This window comes from Brassica napus, chromosome C3 (genome assembly GCF_020379485.1).
Source record: "Brassica napus cultivar Da-Ae chromosome C3, Da-Ae, whole genome shotgun sequence".
In the NCBI taxonomy this organism is placed as follows: Eukaryota; Viridiplantae; Streptophyta; class Magnoliopsida; order Brassicales; family Brassicaceae; genus Brassica; species Brassica napus.
In genome coordinates this window covers 1,448,932-1,472,828 of record NC_063446.1, presented here as the reverse complement: position 1 = coordinate 1,472,828, position 23,897 = coordinate 1,448,932, and the positions used below count along the sequence as shown (strand labels likewise).

The following is a 23,897-nucleotide window of genomic DNA, read 5'->3' as shown; positions in this document are numbered from 1 at the left end:
ATAACGAACTCTTTGCACTATTACCCAAAGCCTAACACGCGTCAACACTCAAACTGTTACGAGATCTACCGCTAGTACACGTGTATGACAAAGAGGTGCGACAAACCCTACCACCTCTTGTTTAATGACACGTTTCACTGACGTGTTGCGAATAGCGTAATTAAATAATGATCACAGTTACCACGTGGCGAAGGCAGTGCCTATTTTTATGAGACATGCTCACATGAGCAAAGAACAACGAAACACGAAGAATCATAAGCTATCTTCTTGCAACATTTTGATTTTCACTAAAGAAGAAAGATTAAAAATATGCAGTCGATGAAAGAAACAGCTTCGAACATTGCAGCTTCTGCAAAGTCTGGCATGGACAAGACCAAAGCTACCTTGGAGGAAAAGGTAGGTTTATTAGCTGTGTTTAATCATCGCATCATTTAAGCAAAATAATTTCTTTGATAAATAATGGTGATATTGGATTTTTTTTTTTTAAGGCGGAGAAGATGACGACACGAGACCCTGTTCAGAAACAGATGGCCACACAGAAGAAAGAAGCAAAGATCAACCAAGCTGAGATGCAGAAGAGAGAAGTGCGTGAGCACAACGCTGCCATGAAAGAAGCTGCTGGAGGTGGAACCGGAACCGGTTTAGGTTTGGGGTCAGCCACTCACTCAACCACTGGACACGTCGGACATGGGACTGGGACCCACCAGATGTCAGCTTTGCCTGGTCACGGAACGGGACAAGCAACCGGACACGTTGTGGAGGGAACGACCTTGACAGAACCTATCGGGACAAACACTGGAACTGGTCGGACCGCTGCTCATAACGCCCACGTTGGTGGTGGCACCACTGGGTACGGAACTAGTGGAGGATACACTGGATAAGGCGATTTCTCATATGCTTTTGTGCGTTCATATTGCTTTTCGGGTCCTACCTTTAGTTTTTTCTCGTAATAAATATGGGTTTTTTTTCTTGTTTTTTGGGACTGGTGACAGACTTAACGTTGTGTCTTATTTCCACCTCCTTGCACGAGGGAAAATCGCAGATTGTGGGTGATGGATTTAATAAAGACTTCTTTAAGAAGATGAATATGTAACTGGTAGGTTTTAGAATTCTAAGGAAGAAGATGAAACACGTTCTCAGAACTCAGGTTCCGTGGGAGATGAAAGCAAGCTCAAACCTAATATCAAAACGACAGCTTAAGATCCGGCTAATCTCAGAACTCAAAAGCCCAAAACGTAATTGAGGTAGACAAACAAACACACCCTATTGGTTGAATTTATCTGTCGACTTGGAGGGATTCTCCTTTGAGTATATTCAACTTTTAGTATAGTATAGATAATTATGTTAATTTTCAGTAATTGGTGTGTTAATCTTCGTATGCCAAAACTTGAAACTCGAAGCAAAGATTGAATGGATATTTGCCGATAATTATTGGCGTAATGCATGTTCCGTGCTTTCTTCCGGTTTACAAAATACAAACCAAGGAGGATCATCAACAACGTCCATATAACATTGAACATCACCTCATAATTTTTGAGGAACACATTCATTGGGGAACGCTCATTTTGTAAAACTAAACATTCAACACTCTGAAATTTACGAAAAGAAAGATGTCATATCAATTTGATATATTTGAGACTTTAAAAACTTTAACTGATTTAAAATAATTACCTACCATGGATCCCAACCTTGCTAATGTGGAAAAAACATATTAATTAAAGATCAAAACATTAAATTAGTCGAGGAACATAAGATATCACAGAGAAAAAATCAGTATCTAAACTAGTTTCAATTCTAAGTAATCAACACAATGAAATTAAAAATATAGTTCCCTCATTGATGCTGCAACTTTTTTTAGTATGTAATTACTAATTAATTAGTAAATATCTACTTTTGTGTGTGTGTGTGTTTTAGGCTGTGAACGCGTTTTGAACTTTTGCTTTATAAACAAAACGACCAATGTCAAACAGATATGACGTGAGATCCTTGGGAATACTTACAAAACCTGTGTCAACATATATTGATTACTCATCCATTGCGTGAAAAATCTCAAGTGAAAAGTGAAAACTATAGCAAAAAGGAGAGAAAAAAATTAAGAAATTTAAGTTAGGAGATTCAAGCAACCGACCTTTATCTAATTTACCAACAGAATAAATCATGTATAAGGACATCTGTTTGTTATATTCTGAATGTTTGTGTTTCAAAAAAAAGTAAATAAAAAAAGAATGATTAATAAAAATGAACAAATTTCATTTGATGAATTCGCCGCAACAAATGTATTTGATCCATCGGCTAGCAACGCTCCAGTGGCTCACCACCAGGGTTGGCCATGGGGATTGAAACAATTACGGTTTAAAACTCAGATACCCAAGCGTAGAGCCATGAGATAAAATATAATGTAATTAGGTATAAATGTAACTAATTGATATGATCAACCTACCCCGACTCAATCTACGTCTAATTCATGTTTTATGGAGATCGTCAAAGTCAATCAAAATGATTCCTTCCTTTAAAGCAAGAATATATTATTTTCTTTGTCTAGTACTTAAACTCACGTATCTCTTTCTGATTATTTAGATAGACCATGTTAAAATCAAATAGACTTTTAGAGAGTTAAGATACCAATAGAGTTTTTTTTTACTTGTTGGTTGTATATTATTGATCCTACTCTCCTAATTTAATATAAGGATCAATATTGTGTGAATCAGTTTGTAGTCGGATATCAATTACTATGAGTAATGGAACTTTGGATTTTAGTTTAATTTAAGAAGAAGGAAACTCTTTTTCAACATACCTAAATACATAATTTAAAAACTTTTACCTTAATTACTCTCCGTCTCGTTTTTTCAACGAACAAATATAGAGATTTCTGTTACTTTTATATTAACCAGAAAACTTTATTTCTTCAACCTATTTTTACCGCAAAAACTATCTTCCAACATACGAAAATTACTTTTTACATCCTTTTTTCAAAAACAAAAATCATTATATCAACCCATACTTTAAGCACATTTCATTCATCATTTTTTTTTGCTTGCATCTAGTACTTAAACTTAAACTCAAACTCGTGTATCTCTTTCTGATTATTTAGTAGTTCATGTTAAAATCAAATGATTATTGGAAATGATTATTGGAGCGCTAAGATACCAATAGTGTTTTGATTCAATACATGTAATCAGTTAGTATCTATCGTAGCTAGTTGTATATTATTGCGCCTAGCTACTCTCCTAATTTAATATAAAGGATCAGTATTGTGAAATCAGTTAGTAGTCACGAGTCAGATTTTAATCACTATTGAGTATTGAGTAATGAAACATTGGATTTAGTTTACTTGTAGAAGAAGAAAACTCTTTCAACGTCCGAAATAGATAATTTTTTAACTTGTATACGCACTCTTAACTTATTTGCTTTCCGTCTCATTTATTCAACGTACGCAAATAGATAATTTAGCTTTTTTTATGAAAACTTTAACCGCAAAAACAAACTTTCAACATACGAAAATTGATAATTCACCTTTTACGTTTATTTTACCTCTTAAAACTTTTCACTATTCAGCTTTTTTACTTTTTTTTTCTTCAAAAAAAGTTCATTTTATATCAACCCACACTTCAACCACAAATCTTCATTCTCATTTTCTTCGACATATTTTTCCTCTCAAGCAAGATATGTAAGTTATTTATTTTTAGTGATCTTAGTCTTATTCGTCTTTTATTTTCTACATGAACAATGAAAACTTTGACCGTAAACTAACTTTCAACATAAGAAAACATATAATTCACCTTTTACGTTTATTTTACATCTTAAAACTTTTCACTCTTTAGCTTTTTTTTAATTCAAAAAAAGTTCATTATATCAACCACAAATCTTCACTCTCATTTTTTTCAACATATTCTTTCCTCTCAAGCAAGATATGTAAGTTATTTGTTTTTAGTGATCTTAATCTTCTTCTTCTTCTTTTCTTTTTTACGTGAACAAATGACATTGCTTAATCGGTGAATCACTTGTATTGGTTTAGATTTTAAAAATCTTATATATTGATTTTCTGTTGCAGAATATGGATTTGTTCATTACTTGGGAAAATGATGCTAATCACCTCGTCGACGACATCGAGTGGATACAAACTCATTGCACGGACTGGGCGTATTCTCTTACGCGGCACATGAATGCGGCATGTAGAATTGCGAACTTAATTGGTGCAGAATCCCTCTCTATGGCCTACTTGGTCAACTACATGAGAATGACTTCAGGGCTTTCAGACACCTTGGGTCTTTCTTCCTTTGATCCGGTTAGGCCCTTCCTGATGTTGGAGGGTATGGTCCTGGATGATGATTATCGAATGTTGTTTGCTCAATTTATGAGGATCCCGGAACTCCCACTTCCGGTACGTAAATTTAGCTTAATTTTTAGTTTCTTTTTATTTGATTATAAATAAGCTCGTCTTTCTTTTTCCATGCAGAGGGGAATTCGTCGTTTCGTAGTTACGGACATGATAATTCATTCTCTAGATCACTATCATTCCCCTATTACAGAGGGGAATCCCAAACTACCCATCGATACTTTCGTTCATAGCAAACCCCCCTCAAAATGTAACTTAAGATCTATATATATTATTTGGTAATCATAGAACTTCTTTTCGATGATTACTCAAATCTGCATGTTATGTTCGCTACTGGAAGAGGCATTTATCAAGGAGTTCCTTTTGTCAGGTTTCGAGACAGTTCTGGGTTAATCTGTAAGCAAAATGAAACAAGAAGGACAGAGTAAAAGCTAGGGTTTATCAAATATTCATTCTCATTGCTTAGAGAAGAAGAGATTACAAGATTGTTTATTTATACATGAGGTGAATACAAAAGCCCTAATAGAATATACTGTAGCATATTCTGCTCAGCTGTAAAGTAGATCTCATGAGTCTTTGTCTGTAAGAAGACAAAACCTGTTCTGCATTTTAATGCTAGAGTTCGTACTCTGTCTTGCAGTAGAGGAAGCTTTGTCTTCACGTTTTGTAGTCTTAGCCGTTGAGATCTTTGACTGGGCCTTAGTCTTCAACTCATCACCTGAGCCCATCTCTCTTGTTGGGCTTACTGTGTTTACACCCCCTCGCAAACTCGAGGTGGGAGTTTCTTCCAAACCGAGTTTGAAACGTAGCTCAGCAAAGGCACGGATTGGAAGTGACTTGGTGAAGATATCTGCAATTTGAAGACTAGCAGGAATATGTTTGACGACAAGTGATCCTTTGGCAACTCTCTCTCTAGCATAATGATAATGAGTTTCGAAGTGTTTAGTTCTCTTGTGCAGGACAGGATTGGCGGTGAGGTGAACAGCAGAGAGGTTATCACAGTAAACTTCAGCTGGTTCTGTTTGAGGAATCCCGAACTCCTGAAGCATAGCAGATAACCATGAGAGTTCTGCTGCTGTATCAGAAAGGCACCTATACTCGGCTTCAGTCGAAGAACGAGCAACACTGTCTTGGCGCTTTGCGGACCAAGATATTATATTTGAGCCAAGGAATGTGCAGAATCCACCAGTTGATCGTCTGGTGTCTTTGCATCCTGCCCAATCACTGTCACAGTAAGCTCTCAATGTTAAATCTGTGTCAGCACTAAGAGAAAGTCCCATGGTGATTGTCCCTTTCAAGTAGCGAAGAATCCTCTTGAGTAGATGAAAATCAGAAAGAGTCGGCATGTGCATCTTTTGACACACAAAATTGACAGCATATTGAATGTCAGGTCTGGTAAGGGTGAGGTATTGTAACTTACCAGCCAAACTTCTGAAGTACGTCGGATCAGAGAAGTGAGTCTCTTGATGTGGTACTCTGTCGGTCTGCAATGGCAAGGGAGTAGGCATGGGAGAACAGTCGAGCATGCCTGCAGCTTGGAGTAGATCAGTAGCGTATTTTTCTTGATTTAGGAATAACCCAGTCTCTGTATGTAGAGCTTGTATCCCAAGAAAATAGCTTAAAGGCCCCATGTCTTTCATTCTGAATTTTTCACTCACTGAATGTAGAAAATCAGATAGAAGCTTCTTGTTGTTTCCTGTAAGAATCATATCATCAACATAGAGAAGAAGTAGCATAATGTTCTTTCCATGTTGATAAATGAATAAGGACGGATCACGAGCACTGCAGAGAAAACCAAACTCGATGAGATAAGAGCTGAACTTATCAAACCATGCTCTTGGAGCTTGTTTAAGCCCGTAGATAGCTTTGTTCAGTTTCCATACATGATCAGGATGATCTTTATCTTCAAAACCAGGGGGCTGTTTCATGTATACAGATTCTTGTAAGTCCCCATGTAAAAAAGCATTTTTTACATCCAATTGTTTGACATCCCATCTCTCTGTTACAGCCAAGTGTAATACCATTCGAACAGTAGCTGTCCTCACTACCGGACTGTAAGTCTCCAAAAAATCAATACCTTCTTCTTGTTCATATCCCTTGGCAACCACTCTTGATCTGAAACATTTAAAAGTGCCATCAGAGTTGAGTTTAACCCTGTGAACCCAGCGGCTTCCCAGAGGTTTGATACCGGCAGGGAGAGGAACTAAGCTGAATGTATTAGTTTCCTTGCAGGTATCTATTTCTTCTACCATAGCTCCTGTCCAACCAGGATGTTTCAGAGCTGCTGTAGTTGTCTTTGGTTCGGTCGGAATGCCTTTGACAGTGTGCATGACATACCGTGGGTTTGGTTTGACGATACCAGCTCTTGCTCTAGTGACCATTGAATGCACATTGTCTTCTTGGTGAGCTAGAGGTTCAGGAGCCACTATATCAATCTGTTCATCATTCTCATGTGCCGAAGAAGTGTCTGAGTCCTCTTCTGATGAAGTGTGCGCTGGAGATTGAGAGTCATTTGCGTCTTCAGCATCAGAGTGGTTTGGAGTATTAATCTGAGGTTGTTGTATCTGAACAGCCACTGATTCTTCTTCACTGCTATTAGTAGACTGCTGTTGTTCTGCTACTGTCTCCTCAGATTTTCTCAACCAAGCCTGGGATAGGGGAGTTAGAGGAGGTGGGACGAGTTGTTTGTATCTGTCTGAGAAGGGAAATGATGCTTCATCAAATAGGACATGTCTGCTCAGATAGACTCTGCCAGTTGGTGGATAGAGACACCTGTAGCCTTTGTATGTCTCAGAGTAGCCCAAGAACACACACATCAACGACTTGGGATCGAACTTGTGCTGAGCATAGGGGCGTAGGTAAGGGAAGCAAGCACAACCTAATACTCGCAGTGATGTGTAGACAGGCTTCTTACCAGTGAGCTTCTCGAAGGAACTGATCATATCTGCATTAGTGGTTGTCGGGAGAAGATTGATGACGAAATTGGCAGTAAGAAACGCATCAACCCAAAGATTTGCAGGCATATGAGCTTGAAAGAGCATGGATAATCCAAGTTCAGTGATGTGTCTATGCTTTCTTTCAGCAAGACCATTCTGCTCTGGAGTATGTGGACATGAAATGTAATGTCTGATGCCACAGTTAGTGAGGTGGGAGATAAGTTGAGTGTTGAGAAATTCTCCCCCTCCATCACTCTGAAAAACACCTATCTTCTGTTTAAAAAGATTCTCGACAAGATGCTGAAAGACTTTGAATTTTGAAAAGACTTCAGACTTTAACTTAATAGGATAAATCCAAGAGAACCTTGAGTAGTTATCAATGAATACAACATAATATCTGAACCCCTGAACCGAAACAACAGGTGCAGGTCCCCACACATCACAGTGTATCCTCTCAAGAGGTCTAATGGCTTGAAAAACAGACTCTGAAAAAGGAAGTTTACAAGACTTTCCTAAGTGACAAGCTTCACACATGGACTGAGACTTCTTATTGATGGTGATAGCTTTTATTGATGATAGGTGTTGAAGAACTTGATGGTGAGTATGCCCCAATCTTCTATGCCAGATCTCATCAGAGGCAGCTTGCTGTCTTACTGAGTAGAAGGCCAGAAACTGAGGATTCTCCAACCTGTAGAGACCTTTATCCTTTCTTCCCTGACTGAGAAGATGTTGTGTTGCCTTGTCCTTAACATACACATGTGTAGAATCAAAGGTGAATTCACAAGGATAATCATCTGTAAGCTTTGAGACTGATAGTAGGGATTTAGTGATGTTAGGACAAACCAATACTTCTTTCAAGTGAAGGTTACCTGAGAAAGCAGGAAGAGGAATGGAGCCTATGTGAGTGATTGGCAGAAAATCCCCATTACCTACGATCACTGAGTCGTGCCCTTCATATGGAACAGCAGAGAGCAGATGCTGAGGATCGTTGGTGATGTGATGTGTGGCTGCAGTATCAGGGAACCAGTCTGTTCTTGAGTCTCCAGCACCATCTGACACTTTCATGGTTGCTAAGGCATGTTTCATTTCCTCAACTTGGAAAGACTGATCAAAGCGCCTGTAACACTTGTATGCAGGGTGGCCATACTTGCCACAGATTTGACAGGTGGGTCTCTGATCAGTTGAGGATGAGGAACCACGACCAGCTTGTTGGCCGAACTGTTGAGGAAAGCCTCTACCTTGAGTAGTGTAATAGCCTCTTCCTTGAGTAGTGTAGTATCCTCTTCCTCTGAAGCCACCTCGGTTTTGACCTCTACCACGACCAGAGTAACCTCCTCTATCAGTATAGAAAGCTTGATGCTGATTGACTTCAGTGGGACTTTCATACTTCTGGAGCTTATCCTCGAATCCCGTAAGCTTGTACATGACATCTTCAAAGCTTGGTCCTGGTGGCGTGTCCATGGAGTCTTCAATCACTGTAACAATAGCTTCATATTCTCTCCCTAGACCATTCAGTACTCCATATATTTTTTCTTGTTCAGAGATCGGAGCTCCAATGGAGTCAAGTTGGTCACACAATGTTTTTATCTCTGACAGGTACTGAGACAAAGGTTTGGAGCCCTTGAGAGTTGTCTGAATACGCCTCTGTATGTCAAGTCTTCTAGTAGCAGAGACTCTGTTGTATTTTTTGGCAAGCGCAAACCAGATTTCCTGAGAAGAGTGTAGACCATAGATACTTTTGAGAGCTTCTTCAGACAGGGAACCTATCAACCATGCCTTGATAAGTTGATCTGTGTGAACCCATTTGAGAAAGGCAGGATTGTTGGCTTCAGTTAATTGGTCTCCGTTGCGCACCGTGAGAGTAGGTGGTGGACAGGGAGTTGTTCCATTGACGTAGCCAAGAAGAAGCTGACTGTTGAGAAACTGTTCGAACTGAAGCTTCCAGGACAGATAGTTAGTGTCACTGAGCTTCAAGGTGACGACTTGAGTAATGGAGAGCAGCGCTGGAGTAAAAACGTCGGAGGGAGTTGGAGCCGCCATGGCTCTGATACCATGTAAGCAAAATGAAACAAGAAGGACAGAGTAAAAGCTAGGGTTTATCAAATATTCATTCTCATTGCTTAGAGAAGAAGAGATTACAAGATTGTTTATTTATACATGAGGTGAATACAAAAGCCCTAATAGAATATACTGTAGCATATTCTGCTCAGCTGTAAAGTAGATCTCATGAGTCTTTGTCTGTAAGAAGACAAAACCTGTTCTGCATTTTAATGCTAGAGTTCGTACTCTGTCTTGCAGTAGAGGAAGCTTTGTCTTCACGTTTTGTAGTCTTAGCCGTTGAGATCTTTGACTGGGCCTTAGTCTTCAACTCATCACCTGAGCCCATCTCTCTTGTTGGGCTTACTGTGTTTACATAATCAACGGTGGCTTCATGAATGTTGAGATGGGTAAAGGAATCATTGTCAAGTTTGTCGAGCTGATTGGAGCATATGTCATTATGTGATCGGTGCCGAAATGATCTAGGGCCTGCTATGGCGATGCCTCTATCTCTACCCCCTATTTATATAAATGATTTCTATTACTTTACTTCGATCCATCTTTTGCTGTTTCATAACTTATCAACATCTATCGGTACGCGTTTAATTGTTTCGGTAATTGGATATTTGTAGTGATGACCTTTTGTGCTGAAAACTATTTACATGAACAACTTATACAGTAAGAGAAACCAACGACAAATCTATTATATTATACAGTATATGATATAACATCTGTGACAAAATCTAATACTATACTATAGTATATAATATCAAGTACTCCTAGTGGTGTAATGTGACAGCTTCTAATAAAATTATATGAGAATGGATAATATGTGAACACTATAAATATTAAAGTGCAATTGTGTCTACTAGACAAAGTTCAATGCAATCATGATGAAAAAGACCTAATCACTTATAGAAACGCGTGAAGGATTCTGTTTCTGTATTTTGGTTCTAAATGGCATTATCGGTAAGAAATAACTGATTCATAACTAAAAGTGGGTCACTCCAAAAAATCTTTTCAATGCTAAGTAGTCAATGCTTCGTAAAGACAATTCTTTGATATTTTTCTGCTTATTTATTTATATACACAGATTTTTAAGAGTAACTAATAGATTTTCATATTTATAATTCTATTTATATATAGAGTTATATTAAATACTAAATTATGACATTTAATGTGTCACCACTAGCTAAAAAGTTAAAAACTAACTTTTAGATCTGATAACTTTTTATGATAACTGATAGTTTTACTTTCATTTCATATCTTTTATATTTATTTTTGAATAAATATTTTAAATATAATTAGTGTATCATAAATTTAAAAACTAATTGTAGTATTCTTATAAGTAAATATGGTTTCATGTTTTATTTATTATATATTCCTATTTTATTTTAAATAAATTATTTATGTGCAAGATTTTTTAATAATGATTACTAGATTTATATTCATTTAAAGTCTATTTCTGAAAGTATAAGACTTAGTTAAGAATGTAACTTTGGTAAAACATAATATATTAGCATAACTAAATTAAGTAATTTTATCAGTTTATGATATAAAAACTATGTAAAGACTGTCCAATTTATTATATTATCTAAAAGCATGATCGGTAGAGATTGTAAGTTTTTTACTTTAGATGCAAATTTATATTATAACCTTTAAATTGTTAAATATACAGTTTTTTATAAAAATATCTCCTAAAAATATGTTTTCTGTTTTAATTTTAGTCTGTTGATTTAAATTATTTTGGTAAATTAATACGATTGATATAAAACAAAAGAAATGGTATTATAAATAGCTTCTTGCCCCTCCCCCTCCAAAAAAGAGCCATCCTTCCTAAATCTCTAAAAATAAAAGTATTGTTCTTCTTCATAGAAAGATCACAATCTTCTCGGGTTTCTACTCCGTATATGGTGAGTTTCTTTCTCTATTTCTCTATGTACACAAAAGAACATTGGCACTAATTTATTCTGTGTATTACACATATTTAAAATTAAATATTTTGTAGCTTTAAAACATATATATAGAAACTGTGATTGGTGAACTAATAGAAACCAGTGAATTAAAAATAAATAAAATAGTGAAAGTGAAATAAAGAAATAATTAAAAAATAACTTCTTCTGTTTAAAAAGTGAAAGAATTAAGACATACATCAAAAATATAATAAAGTTTATTTTATTTATTAAAACATAATTGGTCACAAATTTGTTAAAGAACACTTTTTTTCTCTGTATTTTATCTAATTATTTTTGGGATTGGTAGAATGATTATTCCATTCAATTAAAGTAAATTAATCACATAAAAATTATAATCGAGTTGCTCCATAAACGGTTGTTCAGGATATTGATATTTGTGGGTCCCAGCACGAGGCGTTTCCTCTTACATTGCATCGCATGATGAGTGTTTTTCAAAAGACTCTGACCACTATTTTATCAGAAAAGCTCTCCACTATCTTTTTTTCTTCAACCTACAAAAATATATATTTGCTTTTTTACATTTCTCTTTCCGAAAAACTTCATTTTTCTGTACCCTACTCTTTTCTGTACAACTATTTTACCAGAAAAGCTCTCCACTATCGTTTTTCTTCAACCTTCAAAAAAATCTATTTGCGCTTTACATTTCTCTTTCCGAAAAATGAAATTTTTCTCTACAGTACTTTTTAAAGTTTTTACCACAAATACCATCCACTATCTTTTTTCCAACGTACAAAAAAAAAAGAACGGTGCCTTTTATATTCTTTTTATTTTGCTTAGCTGTATATTATTTATATTAATAATAACCTTTAAATCACTAAGTATAATTTGAACCCAAAAAAAAAAAACCAAGTATAAAGTTCCTGAAAGTCTGAGCCAGAAAATAAGATATTCTTCCTAAAATCCCTAAAGACAAAAGTATCGATCTTATCAAAGTCCATGGAGAGATCCGAACCTTCTTCTCGTATGATCGATTTCTCAACGCCTCGATGGAGAGATCCGAATCTTCTTCTCGGGTTTCTGCTCCGTACACGGTGAGTTTTTCTTCTCCGCGCATCTAACGGCGTCGTCACTCCGTTTTTCTTTTCTCTCAAAACTATCTTTTGCTTCCGGCGGTCTTTTCTTTGCTTTTGATTATTGTTCGAGCTTCAAAGACCCGCTGTTTATCTCTTCCCAAACTCAGTGCATGTTTCTTCTCTATCTCTCTTACCCAAGTCTTCTCCTAACTCTTTTGTTCCTGTTTGTTTTTGTCGGCGATTGTTCTGTTCTGGTCCCCAATCTTTTTCGGTTTTTAAATTAATATACATATATATATATATATATATTATTTTTTAAAGGATTCTAATTACATTTTCTTATAATATAGGGGAAGAGGACTTTGTACGGTGATAAGTATGTCGACGTTATGAAGTCGTACTATGATTACGTCAAAAGCAGGTAAATAGATTTCTGTTTTCTTTTTTTCCTTTGCTTTTTGGAGATTTTGTGTAATGTTGATAGATACCAATAAATATTCTATTATTTGGTTTAGATTGAATAGCTATATTATTTGGTCTAGCTAATGTATGTGTATATTTATATTATGATTCTGATGTAAAGACGTGAAGTAATAAAAGATAAATACCTTCACTTTCAAATGTGTTTGCTAATTGATTCTATTGAACAATTAGGATAAGGATCGGTGTTGAAGGGTACAGTACTTCCCTTAAACCTATTGATCTCTACCGGGCTTTGGAGAGTCTTTTCAAGACATGTGGAGAAGTCCACAACATCCAGATTCGCAGAGATCCAGTGACAAATGCACTCCAGAGGTCGTGTATTGTTATCCTTCGTGGAGAAGGCGCAGGAGACAAAGCCTTGCAACTCAATGGAAGTGACATTGGAGGAAGTAAGATTGTCGTTACGAGTTTGCCTTCAGAACTCAGTGACTCAGCACTGGGTTGAGTACTGATGTACTCGCTGCTAGGAGCGTGGCACATAATCGAAGAAAGCGGTAAGTTATTATTTATGCTGTTGACATTTTCGGCTTATGTAAGTTGTGTAAACAATATAATACAATGCATTTTTTTTACTCTTGCAGTAGCGAAGGCATATCCGTTACTGGATATGACACTTCACTTACTAAAGATGATTTGAAGAATGCTTTGACTAACCATTTCTCCACATGTGGCGAGATTACCGACGACGTTTTCGTTCTTAACAGGTTAGAAGTTAGAACTTTTCTCTAGTTTGTTACAAACCCCAATTCGCTTAGTTTCCTTTTTTTTATCTTTTTCTTTGCAGCCGTGCCCTGGTCTACTTCTACGGACTAGGCTCCAACAACCGAGCGGTTCAGCTGTCTGGAACCGACCTAGGAGGCTGCACACTGGTGGTCAAAGCCTTGCCCTATCCAAAACCCAAAGGTAGTGCCTGGACCCGTTTGCGTTACCGTTTCAGGTCAGCCACTCTCTCAACGATCACTGGGTGGGCACATCAGATGTGAGAGGAATTCTGGTTTAGTATTTTATTTTATGAATTTCGGCTTGTTTGCTTGTTATGTTTAGTACCCAAAAAAAACTTATATTTCGGATGTGTTTGATTACTACAAAAAAAAAACTTATATTTCGGATGTTTGATTACTACAAAAAAACTTATATTTCGGATATGTTTAATTACTTCTCTTTAGCTTAAATTCAGTTTTAATCATTTGATTATAACAGAGAATGTATAACTTATAAGAGTTTTCTCGACCGACTTTATCTTATTGGGTCCAAGAAAGAATTTATCGTTGGAGAATTATTTACGAATAACCCATCTATAATGACAACAAAAACCGCCTAACATGTAAATAAATTATCAACAATCATGACAGTTCTTGTGTGATGATATCACATTATCACCGACATATTAAATTTACATTCGAAGTTTAGGGGAGACAGATCACAAATAATCAAGCAGTCTTGTTCCACGATGAGCTCTGCTAAATACGAATGTTCAATCCTTTTTTCATCCTATGAAATAGATGACCTTGGGTGGGTTGATGATAGATCAACTAGGTTTATTCGTGGGTTCACTCCAAAAGTTTTTTCAATGCTAAGTCAATGCTTCGTAAAAACAATTCTTTGATTTCTGTTTCTTTATTTATATACACAAGATTTTTAAGAGTAACTAATAGATTTCATATTTATAATTATAATTTTATAAAGTTATTAAATACTAAATTATGACATATGTGTCACCAGTAGAATACATAAAAACTAACTTTTAGATTTGATAACTTTTTATGATAACTGGTAGTTTTACTTTCATTTCATATCTTTTATATTTATTTTTAAATTAAATATTTTAAATATAATCAGTGTACTAAATATTTTAAAACTAATTGTAGTATTCTTATAAGTGATTACTAGATTTATATTCATTTAAAGGATCTGTTTCTCAAAGTATAAGAATTACATAAGAATATAATTTTGGTAAAATATAGTAAGATATTAACATAACTAAATTAATTAATTTTATTATTATTTTAATATACTTTGTTAAATATCAGTTTATGATATAAAAAGTTATGCAAAGATTGTCTAATTTATTATATTATCTGCTAAAAGCGTAATTGAGAGATTGTAACTTTTTTTTCTTGGTTCAAAATATAGGTAGTAAGTTTTTACTTCAGATGCAAATTTATATTATAATCTTTAAATTATTAAATATATATATTTTTAAAAAAAATATTTCCAAAACAAATATTTTCTGTTTTAATTTTAGTTTTTAGATTTAAATTGTTTTGGTAAATTAATATGATTGATAAAAACAAAAGAAATGGTATTATTATAAATAGCTTCTTGTCAAACAAAAATGAACCATTCTTCCTAAATCCCTAAAAACAAAAGTATTGTTCTTCTCCATGGAAGGTCTGAATCTTTTCGGATTTTTACTCCGTATACGGTAATTTTTTTTTCTATTTCTCTATGTACACGAAAAAACACTTGATATGAATTTATTTCGGTGTATATGTAAACATACTTAAAACTAAATATTATGTAACTTTAAAACATATATATATGTAGAGGCTGTGATTTGTGAACTAATAAAAGTCATTGAATAAAAAATAAATGAAATAGTAAAAATAGAATACATCAAAAAAATAATAAAGTTCATTTTATTATTCATTAACAAATTTGTTAAAGAACAGTTTGACTTCCATTCTATTAAAGTAAATTAATCACATAAAAATTATAATCGAGTTGCTCAATAAACGGTTGTTCAGAATATTGATATTTTTGGGTCCCAGCACGAGGCGTTTCCTGTTACATTGGCATCGCATGATAAGCGTTTTTCAAAAGACTCTGACCACTATTTTATCAGAAAAGCTCGCCACTATCTTTTTTTCTTCAACCTACAAAAAATTTGTTAATGAATGAATAAATATATTTGCTTTTTTTACATTTCTTTTTCCGAAAAAAAATTCATTTTTCTGTACCCAACTCTTTTTTGAGTTTTACCACAAATACCAAGACTTTAATTTCTCTAACCACTATTTTACCTGAAAAGCTCTCCACTATCGTTTTTCTTCAACCTACAAAAAAAATCTATTTGCGTTTTACATTTCTCTTTCCGAAAAACTTCATTTTTCTCTACAGTACTTTTTAAAGTTTTTACCACAAATACCATCCACTATCTTTTATCCAACGTACCAAAAAAAAAAGACGGTGCCTTTTATGTTCTTTTTATTTTGCTTAGCTATATATTTATATTAATAATTAATAATAATCTTTAAATCACTAAGTATAATTTGAACCAAAAAAAAAAAACCAAGTATAAAGTTCCTGAAAGTCTGAGCCAGAAAATAAGATATTTTTTCCTAAAATCCCTAAAGACAAAAGTATCGATCTTATCAAAGTCCATGGAGAGATCCGAACCTTCTTCTCGTATGATCGCTTTTCTCAACGCCTCGATGGAGAGATCCGAATCTTCTTCTCGGGTTTCTGCTCCGTACACGGTGAGTTTTTCTTCTCCGCGCATCTAACGCGTCGTCACTCACTCCGTTTTTCTTTTCTCTCAAAACTATCTTTTGCTTCCGGCGGTCTTTTCTTTGCTTTTGATTATTGTTCGAGCTTCAAAGACCGCTGTTTATCTCTTCCCAAACTCAGTGCATGTTTCTTCTCTATCTTTCTTACCAAGTCTTCTCCTAACACTTTTGTTCCTGTTTGTTTTTGTCGGCGATTGTACTGTTCTGGTCCCCAATCTTTTTCGGTTTTTAAATTAATATACATATATATATATATATATATTATTTTTAAAGGATTCTAATTACATTTTCTTATAAATATAGGGAAGAGGACTTTGTACGGTGATAAGTATGTCGACGTTATGAAGTCGCACTATGATTACTACAAAAGCAGGTAAATAGATTTCTGTTTTTTTTTTCCTTTGCTTTTTGGAGATTTTGTGTAATGTTGATAGATACCAATAAATATTCTATTATTTGGTTTAGATTGAATAGCTATATTATTTGGTCTAGCTAATGTATGTGTATATTTATATTATGATTCTGATGTAAAGACGTGAAGTAATAAAAGATAAATACCTTCGCTTTCAAATGTGTTTGCTAATTGATTCTATTGAACAATTAGGATAAGGATCGGTGTTGAAGGGTACAGTACTTCCCTTAAACCTATTGATCTCTACCGGGCTTTGGAGAGTCTTTTCAAGACATGTGGAGAAGTCCACAACATCCAGATTCGCAGAGATCCAGTGACAAATGCACTCCAGAGGTCGTGCATTGTTATCCTTCGTGGAGAAGGCGCAGGAGACAAAGCCTTGCAACTCAATGGAAGTGACATTGGAGGAAGTAAGATTGTCGTTACGAGTTTGCCTCCAGAACTCAGTGAACTCAGCACTGGGTTGAGTACTGATGTACTCGCTGCTAGGAGCGTGGCACATAATCGAAGAAAGCGGTAAGTTATTATTTATGCTGTTGACATTTTCGGCTTATGTAAGTTGTGTAAACAATATAATACAATGCATTTTTTTTACTCTTGCAGTAGCGAAGGCATATCCGTTACTGGATATGACACTTCACTTACTAAAGATGATTTGAAGAATGCTTTGACTAACCATTTCTCCACATGTGGCGAGATTACCGACGTTTTCGTTCTCAACAGGTTAGAAGTTAGAACTTTTCTCTAGTTTGTTACAAACCCCAATTCGCTTAGTTTCCTTTCTTTTATCTTTTTCTTTGCAGCCGTGCCCTGGTCTACTTCTACGGACTAGGCTCCAACAACCGAGCGGTTCAGCTGTCTGGAACCGACCTAGGAGGCTCCACACTGGTGGTCAAAGCCTTGCCCTATCCAAAACCCAAAGGTAGTGCCTGGACCCGTTTGCGTTACCGTTTCAGGTCAGCCACTCTCTCAACGATCACTGGGTGGGCACATCAGATGTGAGAGGAATTCTGGTTTAGTATTTTATTTTATGAATTTCGGCTTGTTTGCTTGTTCTGTTTAGTACCCCAAAAAAAACTTATATTTCGGATGTGTTTGATTACTACAAAAAAAAACTTATATTTCGGATGTTTGATTACTACAAAAAACTTATATTTCGGATATGTTTAATTACTTCTCTTTAGCTTAAATTCACATGGACTGTTTTTTAATCATTTGATTATAACAGAGAATGTAGAACTTATAAGAGTTTTCTCGACCGACTTTATCTTACTGTGTCCAAGAAAGAATTTATCGTTGGAGAATTATTTACGAATCACCCATCTATAACGACAAAAAAAACCGCTTAACATGTAAATAAATTATCAACAATCATGACAGTTCTTGTGTGATGATATCACCGACATATTAAATTTACATTCGAAGTTTAGGGGAGACAGATCATAAATAATCAAGCAGTCTTGTTCCACGATGAGCTCTGCTAAATACGAATGTTCAATCTTTTTTTCGTCCTATGAAATAGATGTTTTGGGTGGGTTGATGATAGATCAACTAAGTTTATTCGTGGGCAGTATGGGCCTGAGAAATACTTGCCCAGGAGCTATTTTTGGCCCTTTGTATTTTTTTGGTAAAAATCTTAAAACGCTGAAACAGCTCAAGTGTCGAACCCGATTAGTAACCGGCGGTTCTAATAGAGCTACATAAGAATGTGCCGTGTGATGATAAGGTTGTAGCTCACCAAAGAGAAGAGGTATCTCTCCGTACAAATCACAAGCAAAGACAAATCAGACCCTACCGCCACCGGTTCATCAATTCATCACACAATCGCTCGAAACTCCATCCACCAATTACTTCCTCAGGCGCATTGTCACGTGAATATCTCCCTCTTCAACTCCATTTCTCACTTGCTTCTCGCTTATTCGTTGGTTTGGTAAATTGAATGTGGTTTAACCACATGATCATATTAATTTATATTAGTATTGTAGTTCTATGTCCATATATAATTCAAATTTGGTAAAATACACGTTAACAGAAAATAAAACATCTATAGGTTTTTAAATCACGATTGGACTCAATGTGGGTTGGTCAAGTTAGGTTGCTTACAAAATTCTATTATATTGCAAAAAGAAAGGGGTGTTGTGTATATATTAATTATATACTAGTTTTAAGGAACGCTTTGCATGGGCAAACACATATAAAATAGTATAATTCCGTATAAGAAATATGTTACGAATCCTAAATTGTTTTAAAGTTGCATGGAAGGGTTTATAGTATATCATCAAACTGACTTGTTCGTTGTATAAAACATTGGGTTAATTAGGTGAATATACAAGCGGTTAAGTTTTGCTCAGAAAAAAAAAGTTTTTTCTCAGAACTATTTAATACTCCTCAAAAACATGTAGCATAGGAAACTAACAGAAAAAGATAGCATTGGGCGTCAAATTGTATATATAGTTATATACACAACTCCTCAAAACATGTACCATAGATAAGATCAAATAAATGGAAAATAAAATCTGTATAATTAATTTAGTAGGGCAGAGAGGAGAAACATAATTTAGGAAAAAGAATGAGATGCCACAAAATATTTTACATCGTAATTATAATAACAATAATGTGGGTATATATGCATGACTTCAATTATTGAAAGTAGCCTAAAAGCATGACACTCCTGTCAATTTTTTTTGAGGATATCCGCGTCCCACGCGTGTGGGGACATCCTCTTACTCTGTATGCATGGAAACTTCGCTCTCGGATAAAACTTTGTAACTTCTAAAAAAACAAGATATATAGCAGTATATGCGTACAATGAATATCGTGACAAAAAAAATGCGTACAAGGAATATAGTATGTTTTCTTTAACGCCATCAACCTTTTTTTTCTGAAACTTAATCGGTTAATCATGTATTCATGTTACAAAATAGTGAAGGGAAACTTGTCGCTATAAAGTGATAGATTTTAAGAAGTCAAAACTAGTTTATGTAACAATAAGCGGCAGATATTGCTCCTTCAATTTTGTTAAGTACGTAATAACATGTGGCAAAATCATGAATGAAACTTTTTTTGTAGAATGATATCATTAAATCTTATTTCGGTCATGAAATTTGCGAAAAGGTAAAATCGTCGAGTATTCGTTATTCTACATAAGATTGTGAAATTTAAATTAATTGTATAACTATACGACTATTCAATGAATTATCAGTCGTCAGACCCTACATTTTTTAGTAATTGATGACAACGTTCTATTTTGAAACCAATTAATGTCCATCACATGTTACCATTCATAAACTTAATAATGAAGCTTTTTATTGTTGATTTTTTTTTTTGAAAGCAACTTGCAATAAGTTTAAGAGAAATTATAAATACTGAAAGTTGTATTCATGATGTTGGGTAAGAACACATTAATCAAGTTCTTCTAGGACCATTGGCCATTGCCATGGTGATTAAAGCATTGAGCCCATAACAATTTGGTCAAACATTTTTAAACAAAAAGGAAAAAATATTGGTTAAACTAAAAAGAAATCAATTTGATTGAGTGTTTTCGTGACCGTTTGATGGGTCATCGTTTTCACGTTTTAATTTATCTTACCCTTGTCATTAAGTATCATCCTTAATCATTATGTCGTATTCGTTGCTATGTAGTTGTATGTGCAACCCTAATCATGAGTCTCTGATGCTGAATTCTAACGAAAATCAATCTGATTTCGATGCAGCATTAAACGGTAATTACTATGTCAGCCGTCACTGTCCTTTTTTAACTTCCAATTATTTATTCTTGTTTTTTCTTCAACAACTCTCAACTTTTCTTTTAAATCTCTTAAAAGTTACTAAACCATAAAGTCAAAATCGCCATCATTAACGTATGACCAAGAATCACTCTGGCTGGTCAATCTAATTATGGTTTTCAATGATTTTCAACAAACAGTCTAATTCTTCCAAAGAAATTAACTAATTCCTTAATGGTTTACTATATATACTTATAGTTCAATGGAATACTTGGGATAAGGTAAGAATACTAACATGAAATTCTTTCAAAATAATCCGATGTTATACGTTCGATGACTGGATAGTACTGATGAACTACATACGAGAGTCCGATATATTCACAATTGGTCGCATATTCAAATGTGTAGTTGTATTTATCCAAATTATCTGTTATATAGGTGTGAATGCTATCTTTACATTTGGAAGGTATTTGAAATGGTAGAGTTTGCACTTTGCATCTGCGAATTTCGTGATTTTTTTTTTGTTTTCTATTAGAGTAAAAGTTCATACCATTTTCTCAAGATTCGACTTTCATCTTGCAAATACAAAGATAAAGGATTAACATTCCCCTTATTTTTATATATAGAGATAATATAATGACATAAACACATAAGGCGCTAGACTCGTGTAAAATAGGAATATATTTATATGCATTTACGTGCGTATGTGAATCGGCAGTTGTCGGTCAGTCTAACTCCTAAACTCTATATCACATTATGTATGTATATATATTTATTCAGTATATTAGATGGAGATGATTATATTCAATTAATGTTTGGTAAAAAGTAAACCATAAACTTGTTTTTATGCGAGACGATATACTATAACATTATTATTAATTCATTAAGTATACTGAGCCTCTGGAGATAAATAAGTGGGGCTTCACTTCATGACCATAAGGCCAAAACAGATCTTCTTGTTTCTTTCTTTCTCTCTCAAATTCTTATTTCCTTCATAAGAGATGGAACCAGCTTTGTATCTAGGTGACAATACTAACAAGTTCTCTTTTCTGGAGAAGCCCTCGAAGATTCCTAATAATCCCTCTGCCTCATCGACCTCTACTTTTTTTTTTTGTATAATAAAATCGACCTCTACTTCCGACAAGAATATTGGGTTCAACATGGGTTTGGATGTACTTGGTTTTGGTAGTCAGAGATCGTTGTCATCCTCTTCGTCCCCGTCGGTAGAAGATGAGAAGAAGTATAAGAGTAAACTAACACAAAGAGCAAATTATTCTGATGGAGTTAGGGTTTCATCTTCCGTTGATCCGTCACTACAGCTTCAGCTTCACTTACCTTGGATCCCTGAGAACAGTAAGGGTTTTAGTTTGTAAACAAAAAAATGAGGCATAAGAATCAACTAGTTTATCGTAGTTATATATTGTGTGGTTATGCGTACCCACAAAAGAAAACATACCGTATATTTTCACGAAAAACAAAAACAAAACATTTGAAATTTATTAGTATCCCTTAATATGGCTTATGTTTTACGATTTTCTTAGTATAATGTACATACTTATTATAATTAATGTGTCGGTGGGATGTTGAAATCATTTTCCAAATATGCCTTGACTGATTTGTGACAAGAAAGAAAACCAAGGTTTTGTAGAAAACGAAAATCAAATGTAATGTTGAAATTACAAAACTAATCGGTTATTCCACGACCGGCCGATAATTAGTTTTGATTTCAGCTTAAAGTCATTGTTAATGTAAAACAATCTCTCAGGAGCACCTACGGTGGCAGAGCCTAGTATGCCAGTGTCCCCTCCGGATAGTGTAACGTCGTCGTTTCGATTAGATTTTGGGATTAAGAGTTATGGTTATGAGAAAAGAAATAATAAAAGAGATATGGAAGATGAGGTTGAAAAATCTACTTCAAGAGCCAGCAACGAAGACAACGATGACGAAAATGGAGCCATCAGAAAGAAACTGAGGCTCTCTAAAGATCAATCTGCATTTCTTGAAGACAGCTTCAAAGAACACAACACCCTTAATCCTGTTGGTCTCACCATTATTTTTTACATTTTGTGAATTTTATTGAGATTTTTTGTGTTTCAAATCAAATCTTATCATTTTATTGTTTATCTTATGTAAAATATAAACATTGCAGAAGCAAAAGATTGCGTTGGCAAAGCAGTTAAATCTTCGTCCTCGTCAGGTTGAAGTTTGGTTTCAAAACAGACGAGCGAGGTTAGCTTATGTCACTATAGCTTAATTCATTTTCTTTTTATGAAATAGTATTTTTTATGCAAGATACTATTTTTCTCCTATTTTTTTGTGATGATCATTAATTTCTGAAAAAGGAATGAGGACGACATGCATGATGCATCACGAGTAATAATAACACATTGTCGCTTGTCTGTTCTTGTAATCATCGATCATTTAAGCAAAATAATTTCTTTGATAAATAATATGGTGATATTGGATTTTTTTTAAGGCGGAGAAGATGACGACGCGAGACCCTGTTCAGAAACAGATGGCTACACAGAAGAAAGAAGCAAAGATTAACCAGGCTGAGATGCAGAAGAGAGAAGTGCGTGAGCACAACGCTGCCATGAAAGAAGCTGCTGGAGGTGGAACCGGAACCGGTTTAGGTTTGGGGTCAGCCACTCACTCAACCACTGGACACGTCGGACATGGGACTGGGACCCACAAGATGTCAGCTTTGCCTGGTCACGGAACGGGACAAGCAACCGGACACGTTGTTGAGGGAACGACCTTGACAGAACCTATCGGGACAAACACTGGAACTGGTCGGACCGCTGCTCATAACGCCCACGTTGGTGGTGGCACCACTGGGTACGGAACTAGTGGAGGATACACTGGATAAGGCGATTTCTCATATATATGCTTTTGTGTGTTCATATTGCTTTTCGGGTCCTACCTTTTGTTTTCTCTCGTAATAAATATGGGTTTCTTTTCTTGTTTTTTTGGTCTGGTGACAGACTTAACGTTGTGTCTTTATTAATAATAATTATGTTAATTTTCAGTAATTGGTGTGTTAATCTTTTTTTTTGGAACATATGATATGATATTCAGTAATTGGTGTGTTAATCTTCGTATGCCAAAACTTGAAACTCGAATTGCCGATAATTACTGGCATAATGCATGTTCCGTGATTTCTTCCGGTTTACAAAATACAAACCAAAGAGGATCATCAACAACGTCCATATAACATTGAACATCACCCCATAATTTTTGAGGAACACATTCATTGGGGAACGCTCATTTTGTGAAACTAAACATTCAACACTCTGAAATTTACAAAAGAAAATGTCATATCAATTTGATATATTTGATACTTTGAAAACTTTAACTGATTTAAAATAATTACCTACCATTTATCCCAACCTTGCTAATGTGGAAAAAACATATTAATTAAAGATCAAAACATTTGTTATAAATCATCAAGTGGATGACCATAACCAAAG

The 23,897-nt window shown here is 34.9% G+C and overlaps 3 protein-coding genes and 1 long non-coding RNA gene across 6 annotated transcripts; 3 read left to right on the top strand and 1 right to left on the bottom strand.

Annotated features, from left to right (window-relative positions):
• The first annotated feature begins 183 nt into the window (after positions 1-183).
• On the top strand, positions 184-23,459 carry LOC106426361 (late embryogenesis abundant protein 46-like). Of its 3 annotated transcripts, XM_048751831.1 has the most exons (4): positions 21,429-21,780; positions 22,193-22,464; positions 22,577-22,656; positions 22,904-23,459. In XM_048751831.1, the coding sequence occupies exons 1-4, from the start codon at positions 21,429-21,431 to the stop codon at positions 22,914-22,916; spliced, it is 717 nt and encodes a 238-aa protein (XP_048607788.1). In that variant the 3' UTR covers positions 22,917-23,459. The 3 variants fall into 3 exon arrangements, with proteins under 3 accessions (XP_013722534.1, XP_048607789.1, XP_048607788.1); XM_013867080.3 differs by lacking the exons at positions 21,429-21,780; positions 22,193-22,464; positions 22,577-22,656; positions 22,904-23,459 and adding exons at positions 184-396; positions 489-1,080; XM_048751832.1 differs by lacking the exons at positions 21,429-21,780; positions 22,193-22,464; positions 22,577-22,656 and adding an exon at positions 219-396.
• Positions 12,260-13,467, top strand: LOC125584044 (nucleolin 1-like). Its single transcript, XM_048751834.1, has 4 exons — positions 12,260-12,316; positions 12,649-12,719; positions 12,953-13,275; positions 13,363-13,467. Exons 1-3 carry the CDS (start codon positions 12,272-12,274, stop codon positions 13,224-13,226), a joined length of 390 nt encoding a protein of 129 aa, XP_048607791.1. The 5' UTR covers positions 12,260-12,271; the 3' UTR covers positions 13,227-13,275; positions 13,363-13,467.
• On the bottom strand, positions 15,470-16,286 carry LOC125584045. Its single transcript, XR_007321054.1, has 3 exons — positions 16,181-16,286; positions 15,805-15,837; positions 15,470-15,657 (listed from the first exon to the last, which is right to left on the bottom strand). It is a non-coding gene; the product is annotated as an uncharacterized LOC125584045 (long non-coding RNA).
• Positions 16,596-17,832, top strand: LOC106426348 (nucleolin 1-like). Its single transcript, XM_048751833.1, has 4 exons — positions 16,596-16,663; positions 16,895-17,218; positions 17,306-17,425; positions 17,506-17,832. The coding sequence occupies exons 1-4, from the start codon at positions 16,632-16,634 to the stop codon at positions 17,702-17,704; spliced, it is 675 nt and encodes a 224-aa protein (XP_048607790.1). The 5' UTR covers positions 16,596-16,631; the 3' UTR covers positions 17,705-17,832.
• Positions 23,460-23,897: the final 438 nt, after the last annotated feature.